This window comes from Sciurus carolinensis, chromosome X, assembly GCF_902686445.1.
Source record: "Sciurus carolinensis chromosome X, mSciCar1.2, whole genome shotgun sequence".
In the NCBI taxonomy this organism is placed as follows: domain Eukaryota; kingdom Metazoa; phylum Chordata; class Mammalia; order Rodentia; family Sciuridae; genus Sciurus; species Sciurus carolinensis.
The window spans coordinates 11,354,172-11,376,658 of NC_062232.1; the positions used below are offsets into that span (position 1 = coordinate 11,354,172).

Sequence of the window (22,487 nt, forward strand, 5' to 3'; positions counted from 1 at the left end):
TAGCTTGAAATAAACTTTCATATTTTTTAGAAGAATGTATTTCATTTGAGAAATGACATTTTTATGATACCAACATGACCCATTCTAGAACTTACGTATTTTTCAGCAGTGTTTTAAAGCTTTCCTCATTGGGGAAGGGAAGTATATTTTTAAGTATTTCATTTTGATGATGTTGCTATTAGAAATGGAGTTTTCCATGATATCTTCTAAGTGGTGACTGTAGGTATATGTGAAAGTTATTGATTTTGTATCTTAATTTTATATCCTTCTCTCCTGGTAGATTCCTTTGTTGTTTGAGTTGGTTCTATTGTTGATCCTCTTGGGTTTTCCAGGTACACAATTATGTCTATGCAAACAAAAATAACTTCCTATTCCAATTGGTGTTCCAATTATATGACTGTAATTGTTTGTTTGTTTGTTTGTTTGTTTGTTTTAGTACTGGGGATTGAACTCAGGGGCACTGACCACTGAGCCACATCCCCAGCCCTATTTTATATTTTATTTAGAGACGGTCTCACTGAGGTGCTTAGCACCTTGCTTTTGCTGAGGTTGGCTTTGAACTTGTGATCCTGTTGCCTCAGCCTCCCAAGCCACTAGGATTACAGGCCCGTAACTGTTTTCACTTTCTAATATCTTCAACATGATATTTATAGTGATAGATATAGCAGGCCTCCTTGCCTTGTTCCTGATTTTAGCAGAAATATCTGCAACTTTTACATCAAAAGTTATTAGCTTTAGGATTGAAGTATAAATATTTGATATTTTTATTTTTAATTATAATTTGCATTATCTAAAACATTGAATTTTTTCTTTTACGTAGCTCCCAGAAAAGCGCCCCACATTTCAGCAACTCCTATCTTCCATTGAACCACTTCGGGAAAAAGACAAGCCTTGAAGAAATTAGAAGTGCTGATGAGAATTAATGTAAATATTGGTTAACATTTTCATTCTTTAGAAGGAAAGTAGTAAGTTCCAATGTAATTTAGCTAGTTCTTAATAGTATTCTGTATGCTGTTTGTCTGTTATATTATGTAGAAATGAGCAAGCTAGAAAAAAAATTTCCAGGCTGGGGAGATAGCTCAGTTGGTAGAGTGCTTTCCTTGCAAGCACAAGGCTCTGGGTTCAATCCCCAGCACCGCAAAAAAAAAAAAAAAAAAAAAAAAAAAAAAAAAAAAATTTCCTTGAAATTTAGGTCAAATTAGTAATTTCCTTTATGCTGCTCCTGATGTAACACTTCCCAGTCTACAGCAGAAGTACATTGTCATATTACAACATGGAGAGAGTGTGTAACATGTGTCAAGATTGGGTAGAATTGAAAAATTATTTGTTAGACATTCATTCTTTTCCTTATGTTGTCATTATGAAAATTAAATATACTATCAAGTACAGAAATGTGGACATTTGCCTTTGTATTTCAGTGGTCTTTGTATTTCAGCATTCATGAGAATTAAATGGAGAGTTTATTAAAACACAGATTTCTAGGAACAACCTGAGATTCTGATATGGCAGGCCTGAGTGCAGCCTGTAAACCTGTATTTTTCACAAGCTCCCAGACATTGCTGATGCAGTTATTTGAACTACCTGAGTGCACCTCATTTTGTGGTGGGGCATTGTTTTGTGGTTCATAATTCAATTCAAATGGCACAACTGTCATCTGATATCCAGATTAGAATAATGATTGTTTACCTCATGTATACACATGTACAACTATAATATTATTCAACAATATATTAAACATGTTTCACATAGAGCAAATTTTAAAAGATGCTAAGATACAATTTGATAACTTTTTCTTTAACTTTAACCTTAACCTCGACTATGATCAATCACAACTCAGTGAAACCATGATCTTTTTTCTAAAATTGAAGGCATCGATGCTTTCTAGTCATTTTAAATTCTTGAATTTGGAGCTCTGGGGGCTCTTGGCTCATTTGACAGCTGAAGTTTCAATTTCAGTCTTGGATCCTAACACAAAGATACAGAAGTACTATTTTAACTTCTCGTGGCTATTATAAAGGGTATTTTAGTTTTAGAATGTTTCTGGGAGTGCCCTCCTTTACAATCTGCTGCTGAATCTATTAGGGTATTTTTTATAATATCTTTTGGCATATTTTATTGTCTTTTCTAGAAGGGAGAGAGAAAGGTTATATGGGGCACTATTTTTTTTAAAGACCTGATTAAGCCCTACTGCTATTTTTCAGATAAAAATTAATAATCTCCCTTAAGGGACATCCCATTAACTCCCTCACCCACCAGATAGCTCAAATGTTCCCTCTTGTTTATTTGTTTCTTGACATTTAATTAATGATTCCTTTATTTCAACAGCAAATTGACATTTGGGGCTAGGGCTGTAGCTCAGTAGCAGAGGCACTGGGTTCAATCCTTAGCACTACATAAAAATAAAATAAAATAAAATAAAGGTGTGCTGTCCATCAGCAAATACAAAACAAAACAAAACAAATGAAAATTGACATTTGATAATCATCTTCTATTTTGAACAAAGGTACACAAATCTCAATGTATAATGAAATGTACTTTAAAAATAATCACTATGTCATTTATACATTCATTCATTTACTCTCTTATTTCATAATTACTGTGTGCCAAATTCTTTCCTACCCACAGGAAGAGAAGGAACAAGTGACACAACCCTTCCTTCTCCATGAGCTGGCAGTGGGAACCTGCATCGCAGACTGTTAATCTTTCTTTCTGGTCTCCCTCTTGAAGATTGTTTTCCTTTATTGTCCTTATTTTTGTGTATTTGATCTTTTAAAAATAATCTGCTTTATAACAAAAGTAGTACATGCTTGTTGCAAAATTCAAACAATACAGAATTGTTTACTATGAAAAGAGACCAAAGCCTTGCTTAGAAACCTGACTCCTGAAACCAAGTCAAGCAAGAATTTAAGGTGCCACTAGAGGCTTATCAGAAAATAAGTCCAGAAAGAGCAAAAAACAAAAAAATGACATCAACAAAAAACCCTCATATTTAAAAAAAAATGCATAATGGCTTTTAAAATGTGATTTCATTGTATTTTGTGGCAATAGGCAGCATTCATGGTTATAATTTTAAACAGAAGTCTGCCCACACTCTCTCTGGGGAGTGAAGAAAAAGGCAGACTTATGTGACAAGAAACTTCCCCAAAGGGCAAGTCGGAGAGCAATTTCAGATACGGCATTTTCTAGATGAAGTCCAAAACTCTTGCTGAACTTTTTATGATCTGCCCAAAGTTAAACACAAAGTCAAGAGAGTCTAGCAAAATCCATATCATATCTGCTTAAGTTAATTAAGAGAAAGATTCTAACATAGTAGATTTATAAAGTTGAGTTTCTCAATTTTGATTCTGACTTTGATTCTTAGGTGTATGAGGAGGAGAGATTGGACCTAAGGTCCCATCTTTACTAATGGGGAAGGCATGGATTTCAAATGAGGGAGAATAATTCACTGACAGACATCAGGGGATAGGAAGGTAGCATCTGCCCTTTCTGCCTTGACGACTGCTCTTACCAACTCCACCCCATAAGAAATAATTAAATTCCCAGGAATTCACTTAGTGAATGGCTTCAGATTCTATAAACAAATGCTCCTCCTGTCTCTGAACTCCACAATGGCTCATTCATAATTTCATTTAACCTTTGCTTTCTTAGTTGGAAAATTTGCCTGCAAAAAGGCTCTGTGAGCTAGGCATGGTGGCGCATGCCTGTAATCTCAGGGACTCAGGAGGCTGAGGCAGAAGGACCACAAGTGTGAGAGCAGCCTCAGCAGGCTGTGGGCCCAAGGAATGGCATGATGGTGAGGTCAAGGATGATAAGGAGGGACATGGATTTCATGCAAAGATAAATTGCTCCAGTTTTGCTATCTGAGTATCAGATAATTAAAAAGGTATTGAAGAGCCTCAAATGACTCAGCCTGATTTAGTTATCTTGAAGCTATTTTATAGGGGATTTTGAAAGTCATTCTCTCCTGACTTGGCTAATTGATCCACCATTACCATTATCACATCAAATTTATTAAGCACATCGTTACTCTAACATTTCGCTGGTCACCATATAGTGTGACTCAATGGGTAGAGTTTTGATATGTTCATCTATTAATCTAATTTTAATCAATCTTCAGATATGTAGTAGATGCTGTGCTCAGAACAGGGCTGGGTACTCTGAGAAATATAAAAGTAGCACTAGGTTTACTTCCTAACCTGACAGTATAATACAATATGAATATAACTCTTTTTTTTTTTTAGTTGTTGATGGACCTTTTTTAAATTTATTTATTGGGCTGGGGATATAGCTCAGTTGGTAGAGTGCTTGCCTCACAAACACAAGGTCCTGGGTTTAATCCCCAGCACCACCAAAAAAAAAAATTATTTATTTATATGTGGTGCTGAGAATAGAACCCAGTGCCTCACACATGCCAGGCAAGCACTTTACCACTGAGCCACAACCCCAGCCCTGAATATAACTCTTTTTGACCTGATTTTGCAATTTCTTTGTCCAATAATTTGAGAATTTAGGATACATCCTAAGACATTTGAGAGGGCAAACATCCCAGACAATAAGATGACAATTTTGTCCAAGGAAATGAAAAGCAAACAGAATAGATAGAAATCCCAGTACATAAGAACACATAGACTGCAGGAGTGTATACATCTAATAAGTATTTATTGAGTATCTGCTTTGTGCTCAGCACTTCTCAGACACTGTGGATATACAAAAGATTTAAGAGATTGGGTATCCACTTCACAGGATGAACACTCAGTTGGAATTTCCACTCACTCCACAGTTAAAGAACAATGGAAGCAAGTTTCTATCAGACATGCTCTGGAGGTTCACGGAGGCCCTTGTGCTGCTAGTTTTGTGTTGTCAGGGAGATATTGATCAAGCAGCTTAAAAGTGAAAAAACAACGTCCTCTACCTGCTTTCTGATTTCTCCTTTCTTTGTTAGACACGCCGCCCTGAAGAAGACATGGTCCATTCTAAACATCACTGTGACAAAATTACTACAGTACTTGAATTAAGTTAATGTAAAGAAAGTGTGCCATTTTTATCTCTGGCACTTAGATTAAAGTGACCAGTGTGTAGCATTCTCAATCTGGTAGCCCCAGCGGCTCACAGTACAGATTCCATACAAGGTCCAACACTCTCTATCATGATATAGTCTTTTTTTTCCACAACTCTGATTACTCAACAGATGTTTCCATTTCCATTATCTCTACATAGGCTGTGAGGCCAAAGGCATACTCTCCCCATTTTACTCTAATATCAGCCTCCCTATTGGAAATCAGAAGAGAAGTCAAGTTCAGAGACAGATATAAATACTGAAAGCAATGTCAGGGAAGATGCCCACTGCTCAGTCATGATGTCTTTGGGCACTACTTCCTGAACAGAGCCATAGTTTTGATATTTAATGACATTTTTATAATCTCATATTTTCAGTACCATGAAATTAACATGCACATACAATAAAATCACCTTAGGAGGAAAAGGACAAATTTTTCTAAAATGAAGTCTGAACATCATCACTGTTTTGGAATCCTGGATTATTTTCTCCTTTACCAATGTCCACGGAGGCGTAAGGATTTTCTTCTTGTTTTGTTTGATTTTTCCTGTTAAATAAAATGGATGTTAGAAGGATACTTCTCCATGGACCAGACTGATGAAGATCAAATGGCTTGATGGTACCATGTGCTAAAGATGTGAGTTGGGGGAAGAAGGAAATTTCATAAATTGGTGATACAAGTATATTTGATTAGCCTCTATGGAAAGCAATTTGGTAATATCAAAATTAGAAGTGCACATTGACTTTGACCCAGCTCTCCCACTTCTAGGACTTATCTTGCACCTATACTGGCACACACAGGAAATTACCTACATTAAGTATTGCACCTTTTTAACAGATTCAACCATTGGACACAACACGAAGTCTATCAATAGAGGACTGGTTAATGAAATTATGATCTATCCATAAAATGGGAAACCACATTGCCCTAAAAAAAATGGAAATCTCTTTGTACAGGTGATATGGAAAGATCACTAAAACATTAAGTGGGAAATAAAAAAAGCAGAAAATTGTTCATAGTTTGCATATACTAAAAAAAAAGTGTCTACAGCTATATATCTCCAAGAAACTGATAATTTTGGTTAACTTTACAAGGGAAACTTAAAGGCAAAGAACTTTTTGTGTATTCTTTTGTATTTTTAATAATTTTAACTAAATATGAAATGTATTACCTAGTCAATGTCTGATTTTTAAAATGAAGCTACTTTGGAGAACTGAAAATTATAGTAAAGAATGTTAAGTAAAATAAATTAATACATGCAGAGATTCAATCAAGAACATGTTCCATTTGAACTGTGTGCAGTTTTGCATAGGTGTTATAAAATATTATTTAACCTATTTCGTAAGCCCAGTGAAAGTCACTTATTTCTCAAAGTCAGTGGAAAAAAATCCAGTGGTAAGCAAGATTAGAAATCCAATCTCCGGCTGGGCATGGTGGCACATGCCTGTAATCCCAGTGGCTTGGTAGGCTAAAGCAGGAGAATCACAAGTTCAAAGCCAGCCTCAGCAACTTAGCAAGACCCTAAGCAACTTAGCAAAACCCTGTCACAAGAAATAAAAAAGGTTGGGAATGTGTCTCAATGGTTAAGTAGCCTCTGGGTTCAATCCCTGGTACCAAAATTAAAAAAGAAAGAAATCAGATCTTTAATGATTTAAATCTTCAGTGAACTTTGATCTTCAACTCAAGAACAAATTAGAGTGCCTGACTATAAACTAAGATGATATGGAGTTTGAGCTACCCAAGGAGGAACAAAGGCCACTAAAGGGAAGCTGTTCCAAATAATCTCAGAGCTCCTTCTTGAGCGACTTACAGTGAAACCCATTACCAGTTAAGTCTCTAGGGTCACTTGCAGACTAAGAAGAACTCAGCAGTGAGGACGATCCTGAGTCTACCCACCACTGCTAAGTTTTCAGTGCCTCTTGGCAGTAGGGAAATAATACTGTGGCTGAGATGAGTTTATAAGGGCACACTAATAAATCGCAGGCTAGATATCTATGTGGCCTGCTAGGAAGGTGAGTGCTAGTGACATCCCGTAAATTTCTAGAGAATGCCTCAGAATGTTTAGGGGCAAAATTGTCCAATTAAGTAACTAAACGATATAACCTGCCACTTACTGGAAACTTTCCAATTAGTATTCCCTAAATCTTCCTGTTTTAGGATAGGTCTAGGAAAGGACCCTTACCTCCTTCGATCTCTGATCCCAGTGAAGATAAGGATGACAATGCCAACCACTATCAGTCCCATCACAACTCCAAAAACAATCAGCCATATGGTGACAGATGGCTGGTAAGGAGGTGCAAGTGTCGGATAAATCCCCAGAAATTCCAGGCTGTTATCATCCAGGCGGAAAATTCCATTGATACGGCTCCGGGACATTCTATTCCCAAAAGCAAAACAGTAAAGGGGATAATGAGGCAAAATAAAATTGTGTGTAGTTATTCACTCTTTATGTCACAGTTCCCAAAAGAATTTAATTTGTATATCATAAGAATATATACCTAGGGCTGGGATTGTGGCTCAGTGGTAGAGCACTTGCCTAGCATGTGTGAGGCACTGGGTTCAATACTCAGCACCACATATAAGTAAATAAATAAAATAAAGGTCCGTCAACTAAAAATGCTTAAAAAAATAAAGAATAAACCCCTAAAGCAATGAAATTTGATGATCAGGTCAAATGAAAGAATTTTTTGATAGTTATGCACCTTTGATATCTGGAAACCTAAATTAGGTTTGCCAACAGCTTCACTGGAAAATTGAACAGCAAATGTGGAAATGTACAAATGGCTGATATTTATTCCTTTGTGACTTCCATGCTTTAAGGGCAAAGTTAGCATATTTGGAAATAACTTCCTGTCTGCCAGAATATATCTGCAGTGACTTGATATCAAATAATGGAAAAGGAGAATTTAATACCTCTTTTCTATAAATAAATTACATCCTACACTCAAGTTTCCATAGTAGAATTTTCCAAATAAAAGATGTTGGCCTTTGGAAGCAGCATTGGAGAGTAACACAGTAAAGGGACCTTTGCCAATTTCTCCAGTGGTGGGATAGGAAATGGCTAAATTTTATGGAGGAAAAAGGATGAAGATCTTTTAAAACAAAAACAGTTGAAATGGAGAACATTCTGAGTCAAAGACTGAAGTGTCTATTATCACTTGGGTATATTCCAGGTCAGGAGATCAGAAACACCAGAGAGGGAAAGGGGCCAAAGCAGAATTAGCCATGTAACCCCTGGCAACTTCTGGGGTTGACATCTCAAGCCATTCAGGAAACAGAAACTTTGAGGTCTGTTGTAGATGGTTAAGAATCCAAGCAGACTAGTCGCTCTCACAAAGATCTCAGCCAGCACTTCTACTGGTTTTTGGAGACACAAGACTTCTGAAGGCAGTGACTTAATCTGGGCATGGTTGAGTCACACACCCCAACCAAGCCAGATTTTCTAGGCACACCCTCCCCTGCTGGTCTTAGATCTGCTTTCAAAATTCGCTGATACAGATCAAAAGGGCCACCTACTGTGTTCTCCAGTAGCAGTGGCTGTAGTAAGCCTTTTTTTTTTTATAACAAGGGGAACCATATATGAGGTTGATCCATCCTTGACTTCTGCTGTCTTGTGGGAAACAGCTGAGGCAAATAAGACGAACTATTTCTTCTCAACATTCACTGCCCATACTAAGTCCCCCTCCTAATATAGAGGACAACCAATGTCCAAGAATCCTGTGCTTGCCTACCTTGTTCCAGGCTTTGGGCAGTTAAACGAATCCTCCATCAATGTCCCTCTAGCAACTGATGGTAATACCTGTCCATGTCCCTTCTGCACTTACTATTTTCCATGCATGCTAGTCACACTTCCTTCAGTCAGCATCTACTTCCCTTTGCCTGTGATCATTGTCAGACACAAGATCTGCCCTGTCTATGGGCCAGAAATGCTGGGGAATTAATGTCGCTTTGAAGCAGTTCCCAGCCTGTGACTGGTGAGTGGTGGTGAATGGATGATGACCCAGCTCCCTCACCCCTCTGATGGGAAAAGTCAGGTGCATATTCCCCACATTCTCCCAGACAGAGGTGCCCCACAGGTAGTATTAAGCTCTATGTGACAATAGTGGTAATAATGTGTAATCTATCATCTTCCCTCTCTTTGTCTCCTGTCCACATTTTCCTATCAGTGCTTTTTGAAATGGCCTCCCAAATAAACTACTTATAATTAAATCCTTGTCTAAGGGCCTGCATCTGGGGGATTCTAAGTCAAGAGAATTCTCTTGCCATTTGATTCTTTTTCATCTTTAAACCATTTTATTATAAATTTTAGTGCATGTTAATTGTAAAAAATATATGTGTTGCTTTGTGACATTTTCACACATGCATATAATGCACTTTGATTATGCCCACCCTCCCTATTACCTTCTCTGTTATTGGATTCTTCTGGAATTAAAACCTGAATTCATGGGATGAGGCAAAACATGTGAATGATTCAGAACAATGCCTGGACCTAAATATTAGCTATTCTTGCATTTGTTAACTCCCTCACTCTTACATGCATTGTTTGAAAGTAAAATGTCACCTGATAGCGTCTTCAACTTCACTTCTAGGGATGATGTCAGACACATTTTGAGGTGCAGTGACAAAGAAGTTGAAGGAGATTCTTGGTTTCCAATCACTCACCCGTACATCCTCCTCTCTGTGGAGAAACAAAAGTAACATCTTCCCTTTGGGCACAGAGGACACAATAAAGAGAATGACATCCCTCCTGGTAAAAAGGAGTTACTGGAGGATTGCAGGCTAAAGAGACATGGAGTAGGGCAAACAATGGGTGGAGATAATTGTCCAAAAAACTTTAACAATGCCCAAAACACATGAAATCACATTTTGGCACTATTTGTTCTGCTAGCATGTAAAACCCATATTTTTTAAATGATAGATTTCCAACTGGAACACCCAAGAGAATCAGCATAGAATCATTGGTGACTTGGAATTGTGATAAAAAACATGGCAGGCAGAGAGGGGTTAGTACCAGGGACATAGATGGTGTGTTTATACTCCCTAACCCAGCCACGCCCAGCAAAAAACATTGTGCTACACACCTAGGTGAAAGGGAAGAAGTAGAGTGTAGTATACACAAGATTGTGTTGTCATAGCTGCCAGAGTGATCCTAGTAAAAACTAAGATGGATCACACGGCTATAGCCCTTGAATCAATGCCTATCGCTCTCAGAATAGGAGCCAAAGTCTGTAGAATGGCCTTCAGTGAAGCCAGAATTAAAGATAGGCAGTTAGTGTTGAATAGGTGATCTGGTAGGATCGAGAGGGTAGGATGGAAAAAATGGAGGCCATTTGAGTGAGCAAAGTTGGAAACCGTCCCTGGGAGACTGGAATGTTCATGTCTCCAGAGCCCTTTGATACTACCCCTCCCAAAAAGGTGGTTAATGAAGCAACTCCTGAGCAGACAGACAGCTACTAATCAACACCCCCTGCTTCCTGCCTAGCACTCCACCTTGGCCCTTCCAGTCCACCTGCTCACCCCTGCCACACCATTCCACTGACATCTCCCGTTCACTATGCAGGATGGGGGGAAATGAACACGATAAGGGAGAAGGATGCAGGAGAACAAAGGAAACTTTAGTCTATAAAAGGGGCAGGGTGTCTCCCTTCTTGGGATACCAGAATACCAGCCATGGCCCCCTTCTCCCTCTGCGTTACCTTTAAGTAAAACCTGCTTCACATGCTTACTTCGGCTTGCTTCTCTAATGTTCAAACTTCAACATTTGAGGAAGTAGAACTCCTCACCTATAACCGGGGTATCATCAGGGCCCCACATGAACTTCCTTTACCCGCTCCTACCCTCCATGCCCCAACACCACCCCGACCACATCTCCTACTGGTCTTGTAGTAAACACCACTCCAGCTATACTGGCTTTCTTGCTGTTCCTTCAACAGGCCAAGGACAGTCCTTCCTCAGAGTCTGTGCTGCTGTGGCCTCCAGCTGATACATTTTCTCCCACTGTCTGCATTGCTGGCTCTCTCTGCTGCTTCGTGTATTTGCTCAAATATTAGTGAAGGTTTTTTTTGACCAGTTTGGTTAAAACTGAACTGCTCCTCCATTCCCCAGCCCTCCCCAGTCCTTTTCCTATGGTATCTTTCTCCCTAGCACTTATTACCATGTAATTCTGAATAAGAACAGATAATGGTCAGGCAATGGGCCCCAATTAAGGTCTTATCCAAAGGAGGAGACTCCACCTGGAGGCTAATCCTTAGAAATATTAATGGGCACCATCAATGCCTATTTCAAAAGTAAAAGACCATAAGGCTTTCCTGTGGGAACACTCCAACGAATTTCTTAGTGTGTGTGTGGGGTGGGGGGGCGGGTGTGACTGAAGGTGGGAGTGGACCCAAATGGGAGTTACAGAAAGGATTAAAACTCAGGCTAAATGACACAGCCAGTAATTTTTCAATGCCTGTTTAACATATATTTTGATCCATGTTTATACCCTCAAACCATGTAAGCCCCGAAACTAGCACACCAAAGTGGATTTTCCTGCTATCTGGCCCCCTCCAGCATCTCAAGAGTTCTATCTCTTCTTACTTAAATAAATCCTACTTGCTTACAATTCTCTTCCCTTACTGTCCATGGAAGGAAATTGGCAAAGTAGGGAATGTAGTCTCATCACAAAACTCGGGTTTCAATTCTACCATGTCTCACTTCTCTGTCTCTGTCTCTGTCTCTGTCTCTGTCTCTCTCTCTCTCTCTCTCACACACACACACACACATACACACACACACACACACACAACTACCAGGATATAAACTCCATGAAAGTGGAAATTTCTTTTTTTTCTTTCGGTGCTAAGGGTAGGTAAAAACGTTTGGACAAGAGAGTGAGACAGCAAAATCTGCTTAATAAGAACAATGTTCTTGCTATCTGTAACTTAAATAAACCACAATTCTCCCTAAATAGAATGACCCAAACTTTGGGATGCCAAAGAAGTTTAAAAGTTAGTAGGAGGTTTTTCTTAATTTCACTTGAAGAAAGTTTAAGCCCAATATCTCCTTAGACTCAAGAGTAAGAGAATGGCTGGTTGGAGAACCTGAGAACTCAGCAGCAAATCAACTCACCCAAAAGGAATCGTCTGGTTTTTGATTTCTGAAAAATACTGTCTCATGGCATAAGCGATAGATGACCGGAACAAGTACATCTCATTGTCATTCCATTCATACTGCAAAATGAGAAGATAGACACTGCTCATTAGGGATCCAAGGGCATATTTAAAGCTTGATACTCCCTCAAGCATTATTTTTAATATTCCAAGGATTTCTGCCATTCATTAAGCCAGTGACCTCCAACATGAGTCTGCAGCAGCATCACCTGGAGGGTTAAAGCATCCTCAAAGTTTCTGATTTAGAAAATCTGGAATGAGACCCCCAAATTTGCATCTCTAATCAGCTCGCAGGTGGTGATAATGCTGCTGGCCAGGCAATCATGCTTTAGGAACCAACCGTTGGGCTCACTGATCCTTTCATTTAGTTGAATCTAAACTGAAATGAGCATCCTGAGGATAGATTTATTGAGGGGGTCAACCCAAACTTGTGGGTTTTACTTAAAATGTCTGTATTTTGGAGATAAATAAATTGATTTTTTGGGAGGTACTGGGAATTGAACCCAGGGGTGCTTAACCACTGAGCCACATCCCCAGCCCTTTTAAAATATTTTATCTGCTTATTTTTGCAGTGCTGGGACTTGAACCCAGGGCCTTGTGCTTGTGAGGCAAGCACTCTACCAACTGAGCCATATCCCCAGCCCTATGTTTTATTTTGAGACAGGGTTTCACTAAGTTGCTTAGGTCCTCACTAAGTTGTTGAAGCTGGTTTTGAACTTGAGATCCTCCTGATTCAGCCTCCCAAGTTGTTGGGATTACAGGCATGAGCCACCATGCCCATCAGTTCTCACTATTTTTATAGTAAGTTCTCGATATGTGTAAAGAGAAAAGAAAAAGAAAGAAACTTGGGGCTCAAGATAAAAACAACGTATTGTAAACAGCAAGGTAATCTGTTCTTGTTTTCTGATTCTGAACAAATGGCTTGCAAACACATAGCAGTTGAAGACCTGCTTAAAGAGGAAAAAATTTTACTCTTTCTTCCAGTAGATGGCAGTAGAGATCACTGAATAGCATAAGACTTGTTTCTCCTTTCCCTTTCAGACAAAACATGATTTCACCCTGAAATCATTACATTGACTTCAATTGGTTTTCATCCAGGTTTGAGGAGAAGGGAGTTTCTTTAATAGTAATAATAATATTATTAATATTTTTACTAATAATATTCCGGTTACTACTTCCATATTTAATTTTTTTTTTTTTTAAAGTCTGAGTTCTCAAAATAAGGCCATAGATCTCATTGATAATCACCAGAAAATAACTTGAACAGGGCAAATATTCTGATCGTGATGTGTACATGCACTAAATTTATAGGTCTGGTCTCATCAAAGCCGACTGTTGCTTAGTGAATTGGCCTCAGAACATTACACCATGGAACCCTCTGAAGACTATTAGCCAATCCCTCACTGCACAGAGGATATGAGCACAAATATCGAGGGGAAAAAAAATTGAATCCTTTTGTAAAAATTTATTTATTTTATTTTGGTACGGGGGATTAAACTCAGGGGCACTTAACCACTGAGCCACATCCCCAGTCCTTTTTATATTTCATTTAGAGACAGGGTCTCACTGAGTTGCTTAGGGCCTGGTTAAGTTGCTGAGGCTGGCTTTGAACTCTCGATCCTCTTGGCTTAGCCTCCAGAACCTCTGGGATTACAGGTGTGCACCACCATGCCTGGTAATTGAAAAGAATTCTGATCTGTCATGAGTAATTAAAACTTATTAGGCCAAGGGAGAGCTAATAAAGTATGGCAAAGATTGAAAAAAAAAAAAAAAACTCACACTCAATGATTATTAAGAAATAGGAGCATGAACTCAGAGTTTGGAAAGAAATGAACTTCTATTTTTATTATTACTTTCTTAAATTTTTAATTTTAACTCCTGTGTTATTTATATTTTGATGTCTAACTTATCTATAAAAATTATACTAAAAGCATTTTTGAGTGTTGGACTTTTCATCTTTGGATCTATACGATGAGATGACAATTTTCTGTAGCACCTTGGACTTTTTTATCTAGTAACCCCAGGTTGGCTTCTAAACATGCAAAGCCTTCAGGTTCCACCCAGGCCTTTGATCCCCATCTGCTGGAGATTTCCTGTCCTCTCCTCTTTCCCAATCAAAGCTGCTGCTGAACTTCCTTAGGCTGGCTCACTTGGGACAGGTGTTCAGAAGGCAACAGCTGACTAAACTAATGCACGTATTATGAGTCTAAGTCAGTAGTGAACTTTGCTGAACTTAGAATCCCCTTGAGAGCTTTCGAAACTCTTAATGCCTAACTCCCTTTTGGTTTGGTATGGGTTGTTGTTTTGTGTTTTTTACATGACTTGGCAGGTTTCTTTTTTATGTTTTTAATTTTTATTCGTGCATTATAATTATACATAATAGTGGGATTCCTTAATGCCCAATTCTTGATACCACACCTGGGGCAATTAAAGTAGAATCTCTGGGGATGGAGCCCATATATTATTTTGAAAACTTCCCATGTGGCTCCAATTGTGGCCAAGCTTGAGAAGCAGTGTTTGAAATCAGAGGTCCCCAGACTTTACTGTGCATACAAATCACCTTGGGAGCTTGCTAAAATGCAGATTCTGGTTAAGCAGGTCTGAGGCTGGGGTCTGAGAGTCTGCATTTTTAACAAGCTTCCAGATTTGAATGCTGTTGGTCCATCAACCACTCTGAATAAAGACAGACTACAGATTACTGACTAAACCAAACAAACAAAAACCCTTAAAAATACTGCTTCTAGGGGCTGGGGTTGTGGCTCAGTGGTAAAGCACTTGCCTAGCACATGTGAGGTACTGGGTTCAATCCTCAGCACTGTGACAGGATGACATATTTGACTCCATGGAAATGTTACAGGCCAGGCTATATGGGCAATGACTAAACAGACTCCATTTTGCTCTGAGACTCCATGTTATACAGGAAATGAGCTTTTCCCATGGTAACACCCTACCTCTGCACCTACCATCAGTTACTTAGTGTGACATGTTTAGGAATACAAAATGGGAATTCTTATATGATAAAAAAAAAATCATTCTTTTGATTCCTGTTTCTCCTAAACAATGCACCATGTGAACGGTGATGTCAACAATGATTGTGTGGATGTTAGTAACCATTCTTTAGCGTGTACCTAGGTAAAGGTCATCTTGATCCACTTCCCCCTCTGCTGATGATTTCATAATGTTAGTTTGTAATTTTGAATCATAGCAATAGACACTTATGATTGAGGTGATTTTTGGTATAAGAACCCCTGCAACCCTATGGTCAGGGTTGTTCTCCCAATAGCCATTCTTTTGGGGCATTGTGTGAGACAGTCAGCTGGCTGGTTTAATAAAGACTCTCAAATTTGGACTTCTTAGTGGTGATCCATCTGTTCTTAAGTTGCGCCCCATAACAAGCAGCACATAAAAATAGATAAAATAAAGGTATTGTGTCCATCTACAACTAAAAAAAATTTAAAAAAATAGTGCTTCTAAAAGGAGACATCCTCTCAAAATATAACCACGTCCTCATTCTCAAATACAAATAATGGTGAGAAGTTCATTGGAAGGGTGGGTATTTGACCTTTAAGGACTGGTATAGATGTTTTCACATTGAGCTTCACAACAACCTCAAGATAATAAGTAACAAGTAGGCATGGTCTATCCAATAAGGAATTGGTTGTAGGGAAAATAAAAAAACTGAAGGCCAGAAGCTGGGGCTTATAGCCTTTCTTTTTTTAGACCATACTGGATTGGGCTGATTATGTCCTATTTAAAGGAAGAAAATGTGCTGGGAAATAATGGATGCACTATCCGGAATACTCACTGCTTTGTCTCCAGGAACTGATTTTAGGCTTATCCTCACTTTGATGCTTTGGTCAGCATCTGATTAAAGAGAAATTGCAGACTACTGGTTACAGATTGACCACACGTGTTTACTTCCTCTCCCTCCCAAGGTCCCACAAAGGTGATAGTGAAGGAATTTTTTAAAAGGTCTAAACACACTTTTGGAAAATGAGAAATGATGGGAGAAGGGTGACTGCTTTCTCAGAGGACAGGAAGCCATAGCCTGCTGGGTACACAGAGGGAGTCCAGACCCAAAAGAGTCAGAGAATCCCAGGGAAGCTTTGGGTTCAGGTACAGCAGAGGGTGGGCTGAAAACAAGGGCAATGGACTCAGGGTGTGGTTAAGCCACTTGAGGGAACAGTTGATCCTCCTACCCTCATGAGCCTTTGCTCAGAAGGTCACTTGGAGCCTGTGCGCCAACAAAACAAGAGATAATCCAAGAAAGAAGGCATGGGATTCAGGAAACAGAGGGTTCTTCCCAGGAGAACAACAAAAAAGATGACTCATGAGGAAAACTGGGGTCTGAGTGAGACAGGAGGATCCAAGACTCCAGGAGGAAAGTTTCCAGGGAGAGGAACTGAGGTTGAAAAGAATATATATGGGGCTGGGGAGATAGCTCAGTTGGTAGAGTGCTTGCCTTGGAAGCATAAGGCCCTGGGTTCAATCCCCAGTAACTCCCCCCCGCCAAAAAAAAAAGAAGAAGAATATATGTTGAAATAACTCAGAAAAAACAAACACAATGTAGATGGCAAATTAAGTATGCTGAAAAACATCGAGACAAGTAGAAATTCTGGAACAAGTCACATGAGAAAGGATACCAAATGGTATATATTACTTGGCTCTGTAGGCAAAATTATGAAAACATTAATACTAAAAATCATGACAAGCTTTCCTGGGAAAATGAGAAATGGAAGTGGAAAAGGAGGCAGAAGTGGAGGTCTAAAACTGATTGATTAGAAAATAACAATGTAAATTAGATATATGAAAGTAACTGCCAGAAAGAAGAGGTGATAGTGTTAAAATTGTTACAGGTTTTTGTCTTTGAAGAGAAGGTTCAAGTGCAGTGGTTTGGAGATTGTTACACTCTTGTTTTAAACATGAGACTAATAAAACACTTGAAAGAGTTTGAAGCAGAGTCAGAAGCAGGTTCTGCACAGAGAGAACATGCATTCAGCTGTGTCACCACCCTCATAAGACTGGGGCCAAAGGAGACTAGGGGTGGCAGACAGGGAACAATGTAAACGTGTCAGCTCAGTGTACTCACAAGGACTCCAGTCGGTGTTCCACCCCACAAAAGAATTCCTGTTCTGGTCTTTCAGCCAGACAAACAATGGTTCAAAGTAGTTAAGCAGTGGTCTTACGTCCATATTCTTAGCTCCTACCACATTTTCCAATGCTAAGGTCCAGGGTTCTGATTTTCCAAGCCGCAGCATATTGCTACATGAAAAAAGAGGGGGTTCAGGGCCTCTTGAGGGATTCCACATGTAACATATTTTTACATCTATGATCTACAATTTCTTTTCTTTGGTTTAACTAAATTTGCTCCCAGCAGATAAGAAAATGAGGCATATTAATGGATGGATTCATCCCTCAATTCTCTCTTTTGTTCTAATTACTACCAAGAGAGATCTGTAGTTCTGACATGGAGAGAGGAGGTGACCCATCCAGCCATTTTGTGGGCTAGGTTCCTAACTGACCACAAATTAAACATTTACTTTGTGAATGAGGAAAATTTGAGATCTAAAATTTCTTTTTTAGAACAAAGAAATCGAATTCAAAACAGGAACAGAAATGAGCAGTACTGGACACTAGGAGAGGTTCAACATTTTGAGACTTTTCTTACAGCAGCTTCTGCCCAGCTTCGATGGAATTTGAGATGTCACATTTGTACAGGGGGCCTTCATGATTAGCTGCTTGACAAAGAGCTTCTTGAAACTGGAATTGGTAAATGGTCCTTGTGTAATATCTGTGCAAGAGACAAACAAACAAAAAAGGCCCTGCCATGTTTAGTTACTGTGGTAGAGTCATAGACTGGGGCATCTATTTAAATTCTGGGGCCCAAGAAACTAAAGAGATACTGACAAACCTCTTTCTCCAGGAAAACCCAAACATGAATTGTACAGATTCATCATAATCCACCTGCATTTTTATGTACTAGTTGATAAAAAAGACAGTATGATTATGACAGAATGAACCCCACTATTATGTGTAACTATAATGTACTAATAAAAACATTAAAAAAAACAAGGTGTATTATTATTCTTTAACTGTTTGCTCACATTAGTATTGTTTTACAGACTTATAGTCCTTTCATATAAATGATGCCAATCAGTCCTCATACATGCCAGTAATATTTCTATTACTGGCAAATTCAAGATCTGGAGCTAATAGGTGAAGAACATATATTTTTAGATTTCAAGTTTAAATTGTTCTTTCAATACATGGTGAACTCTGTCAGTAAGAAGAAGACAAACAAAAATACTTTTTGTTTCTCCCAATAGTATTATTGATTCCTTGATGATCGGGAAAAGATCTATAAGCTTTATTTAAGCCAACAAACCACGTTGGATGAAACTGAATTGAAATTGATCATGTATATTGAGTTTAAGGTGGGAGGTGGAGAAAGAAAAATTGCAATTATCACTTCATGGAGCCCTATTTATCTGTCATTAGCATGGCTGTCCACAAATTCTAGAAGTTCAACAGAGGAAACATCATTTACCGGATAAATGAGTAATCATTAGAAACATGGAATAGAGTCGCGGGGTCACAGTATGTTTCGTCATGAGGCACAGGTTCCACCACCCCAACAATCTCTCGCCTTTGGGAAGAAAAGGAAAAAGTACATTAGGTGTAGGTTAATTGATGTGAGAAGGTAGAGCTGGGCACAACTAGGGCAGTTTCAGCTGACAATAGCATTTATATTGGAATTGGTTGTCAGGGGAAATGAAAACAGAGTAAAATATCAGAAAAAGTAAAGCCCTTGTGTGGTTATCGCTCAATGCTTTAATTTAACCAAAATATACCACTGGAAAATAGCTGCATCTTCAAAACACGAATTTAAGAAAATTCATACAATGCATTGCATGCCTCAAAACATACAGCAAAAGCCCTGGAAGTTTCTCTCAGGCACCATACTTCATGTGCCCTTGGCAGATGTCATTTTGTAAAATTGAAATCTTACGTTTTTTCTTCAAGTACCTTCCTCTCTAACCTTGGCCCTGATATCACCCACCTTCCAGCACAACTGACCCGTCAACCTCCCTTAGTCTTCTTTAGCTATGTCTCCTTTGCCATTTGCTCTCCCCATATTGTAGTTATCAACACACAACTTCTTGTCCTGCGGACTTGGACACCTGGAAGATGGAACTGTGTCTTGGTCATCTTTATAGTTCTAGTACCAACCATGGTGCCTAACACTAAGGGAAAACTTCATTTCTATTTGTTGAATGACTAAAGGAATAATTAAGTTACTTTAAAGGTCAGATTCTATGTACCTTTAAGATAAACTGAGGGATCACCAGGCGCAGTGGTGGATGCCTGTAATCCCAGGAGCTCAGGAGGCTGAAGCAGAAGGATCACAAGTTCAAGGTCAGCCTCAGCAATTTAGTGAGGCTCTAAGCAACTTAGAGAGAACTTGTCTCAAAAAAAAAAAAAAGGACTGGGGATGTGATTCAGTGGTAAAGCAGCTCTGGGTTAAATCGTCAGTACTAAAGAGATAAAAATAAAAAAAATAATAAATAAACTGATCAAAAAAAAAAATCAGTCCAGTCAGAAAAAAAGGGTAGCTCAACTATATATTTGGCATTGTTTCAAAAGGGATACATTTGTCCTTTATGACTGTGGGGTCCTAGGGACAGCTTCAGTAATACTCAAACACTAGAAACACAGTTATGCTAGGTGTGGCCTCCTTCCTCCCAAGGAAAATTTATGTTAACACAGAAAATCTTGGAGGAAGAATGGTACTAATTTAAACTTGTGGGTTTTCACGACTCAACATCTGATCCCCCAAGGACTTTGGATCTCCTCTTAAATACTCAGGGACTCCTGTATCTTTCATTCACAAGATCACACACTGCAGTGGTTTTATCTTCCATGTTGTACCTTAGACCAAAAATATGGAGCAGGGGATCAAGGACCACATTTGAAGTGATTAGTAGTAGATCTCCAGCGCTTGCCCAAAATGTGAGGTCACCATTTTTATTTAAAAGAATAAGCTGGGTGTGGTGGCCCATGCTTGTAATCCCATCAGCTCAGAGGTTGAGGCAGGAGCACTGGGTTCAAGGTCAGCCTCAGCAAATTAGGGAGACTCTGTCTCTACATAAAATATAAAAAAGGACTGGGGATATGGCTCAGTGGTTAAGTGCCCCTGGGTTCAATCCTCAGAATCAAAACTAAATAAATAAGTAAATAAAATAAAAATAAAAGAATGGATACAGAATACATAAAAGTGAATAGATTGATCACTTCCTAAATAGTGCCACAGTTTAATAAGTGACCCAACATTAAGAATATAAGAGCATGAAGTAGTGTCATCTGACACAAGATAGGGGCTAGAGCCAAGGAAATTATTTTATCTGAGGAGATGGCACCCAAATGGAGACTGAAAATATTAAAAGGAGCAGTTAATGTGCGTGTGTGTGTGTGTATGTGTGTGTGTAGTGTGATGGTGTTCCCCTAACCTGAATCCAGTTTTTCTCTTTTTCACATATTTAACTCTAATCACCAGCTTTCAAGATTTACCTATTCAAATCCTAGTGGTTTTGACTATGAAACTTTGTCTCAGAATCCTGACCCTCGTTCTTTTACATTAGATTCTCTCAGAAACAGACCCTTGAGATAAGGTCGTGGGAGATGATCCCTGGAAACATCAGCAAAGGAGCGAGAAGATGAGACAGGGAAATGAAAGCAACCCAAAAAAGATGTTACTGAGCAAGTTACTACTGTAAGTAATTGGAACTTATTCCCACTGAAGAATCCTAGGATCCATTAGGGGGTACTCAGCACAGAGGCTAGCCCCACCTGAGGGCAGGGGAGCTGGGGTATTTATCCATCAACTCCCATCAGTCATCAGTTGAGGGGTGATGGGGATGACATTAGTTCCTCAGCCCCTCTTGCCATTTGTGGGTTCTGATGCCCTTAGGAAGCCCCAAAGACAAAGAAATACAGAGACACGAGTTTGTGTGTGTGTGTGTGTGTGTGTGTGTGTGTGTGTGTGTGTTTGTGTACAGGCCAGTCAAATGCTTTCAAATAAACAACCACCTCATGAGATGACAGTTCACTGATGGCATCTTCATTAACTTACTTCATCTCCCACCACTTTTTCATCCACTGCTCTTTGGGAATTTCACCCTTAAAGACCATCCACCTCCACTTCTCTAACATGTAAGTAAATGGCAGCGTTCCAACAATCGTCAGTGCTTGCTTGAGCAGGAAGTTTATTTCTGTTTCTGAAAGTAAATGGAAAAGGGCCAATAGTGAGATGAAGATGACAGTGGCTGTTTTGTGTTTAAAAGAAAAACTTTCCTAATCTCAAGATACTAGTCTTCAAATTATATTTACTTAAGGATGATTACATGAGGAATATTAACAGTGGACATAATAATATATGTACATATTCGTTTTCTCAGCTAAGGGATTTGAAGTAGGGTGAAGCCCTGGAACAGAACAGGTACATAAAAATCTGCAAGTTAACCTTAATCCTTATTTTTTTTTTATTAGTTTCATTTGCCTTCCTTGAATATTCCTTATCATAGTTAATTAGGGCCATTTCATCTACTTTCTCAGGCACACTGTTTATTCTAGAAAGCTCCATGAAAGCAATGACTGTTAACGTTTCATTCTACGCGGCATACCTCATCCAGTGTCTGCCACATAATGCCCTCCTTGAGTCCTCGGTAAATAAGCAAACATTAAACAGATGTGGTGAAAAGCTAGTAAACCAGGAGCAGGGGAAAGATCATAATGTTGCACAATAGGGTGACTACAGATAACAATAATGTACTGTACATTTCAAAAGCTACAAGAGGGTTAGGGTTAGCTCAATGGTAGAGCACTTGCCTGACCTGAATGAGGTTCTAGCACTGGAAAAAGCAAAAAAGGCTAGAAGAAAGGATTTTGAAAGTTTTCATCATAAAGAAATGAACATAGATATTTTTACTCTAATTTAAACGTCACAGCATCACACATTGTCTACATGTATTGAAACATCATGTTACCCCATTAATATGTATAATTTTTATGTTAAAATAAATTTAATAAAAATATACAGAAATAATTAAATAGAGCCCTCCTCAAGGACACCATCCACTGGATATTCAAAAACGCAAAGTAATTTGAATGCTCTGATACCTTCCTTACCAAAAATTTAAAGTGCTTTTACAAGGAGGGAAGGGATGAACAAATTTACTTAGGATCATTCACAAATCAAGGTCAGAGCCAAGTAAAGGAGCAA

The 22,487-nt window shown here is 38.8% G+C and overlaps 2 protein-coding genes and 1 non-coding gene across 10 annotated transcripts in view; 2 read left to right on the forward strand and 1 right to left on the reverse strand.

Annotated features, from left to right (window-relative positions):
- The window catches only part of Bmx (BMX non-receptor tyrosine kinase), a 49,305-nt gene extending 45,499 nt beyond the window's left edge, over window positions 1-3,806 (forward strand). For 4 of the 7 annotated variants that reach the window (XM_047535874.1, XM_047535877.1, XM_047535880.1 and 1 more), the window contains one exon: window positions 821-1,360. In XM_047535874.1, coding sequence (XP_047391830.1) covers window positions 821-895 — 75 coding nt within the window. In that variant the 3' untranslated portion in view covers window positions 896-1,360. Of the gene's footprint in view, window positions 1-820; window positions 1,362-2,625 lie in introns of those variants that run through there. The other 3 variants (XM_047535875.1, XM_047535881.1, XM_047535879.1) reach the window with 3 other exon arrangements.
- Window positions 3,807-4,638: 832 nt separating this feature from the next.
- The window catches only part of Ace2 (angiotensin converting enzyme 2), a 54,142-nt gene continuing 36,293 nt past the window's right edge, over window positions 4,639-22,487 (reverse strand). For both annotated transcript variants that reach the window (XM_047535682.1, XM_047535681.1), the window contains exons 11-19: window positions 21,339-21,483; window positions 18,756-18,854; window positions 17,877-17,999; window positions 17,298-17,470; window positions 16,014-16,072; window positions 12,168-12,268; window positions 9,619-9,735; window positions 7,240-7,434; window positions 4,639-5,603 (exon numbers count right to left, since the gene is read on the reverse strand). In XM_047535682.1, coding sequence (XP_047391638.1) covers window positions 5,495-5,603; window positions 7,240-7,434; window positions 9,619-9,735; window positions 12,168-12,268; window positions 16,014-16,072; window positions 17,298-17,470; window positions 17,877-17,999; window positions 18,756-18,854; window positions 21,339-21,483 — 1,121 coding nt within the window. In that variant the 3' untranslated portion in view covers window positions 4,639-5,494. The remainder of the gene's footprint in view (window positions 5,604-7,239; window positions 7,435-9,618; window positions 9,736-12,167; window positions 12,269-16,013; window positions 16,073-17,297; window positions 17,471-17,876; window positions 18,000-18,755; window positions 18,855-21,338; window positions 21,484-22,487) is intronic.
- Window positions 16,640-16,714, forward strand: Trnap-ugg (transfer RNA proline (anticodon UGG)). Its single transcript has one exon. It is a non-coding gene; the product is annotated as a tRNA-Pro (tRNA).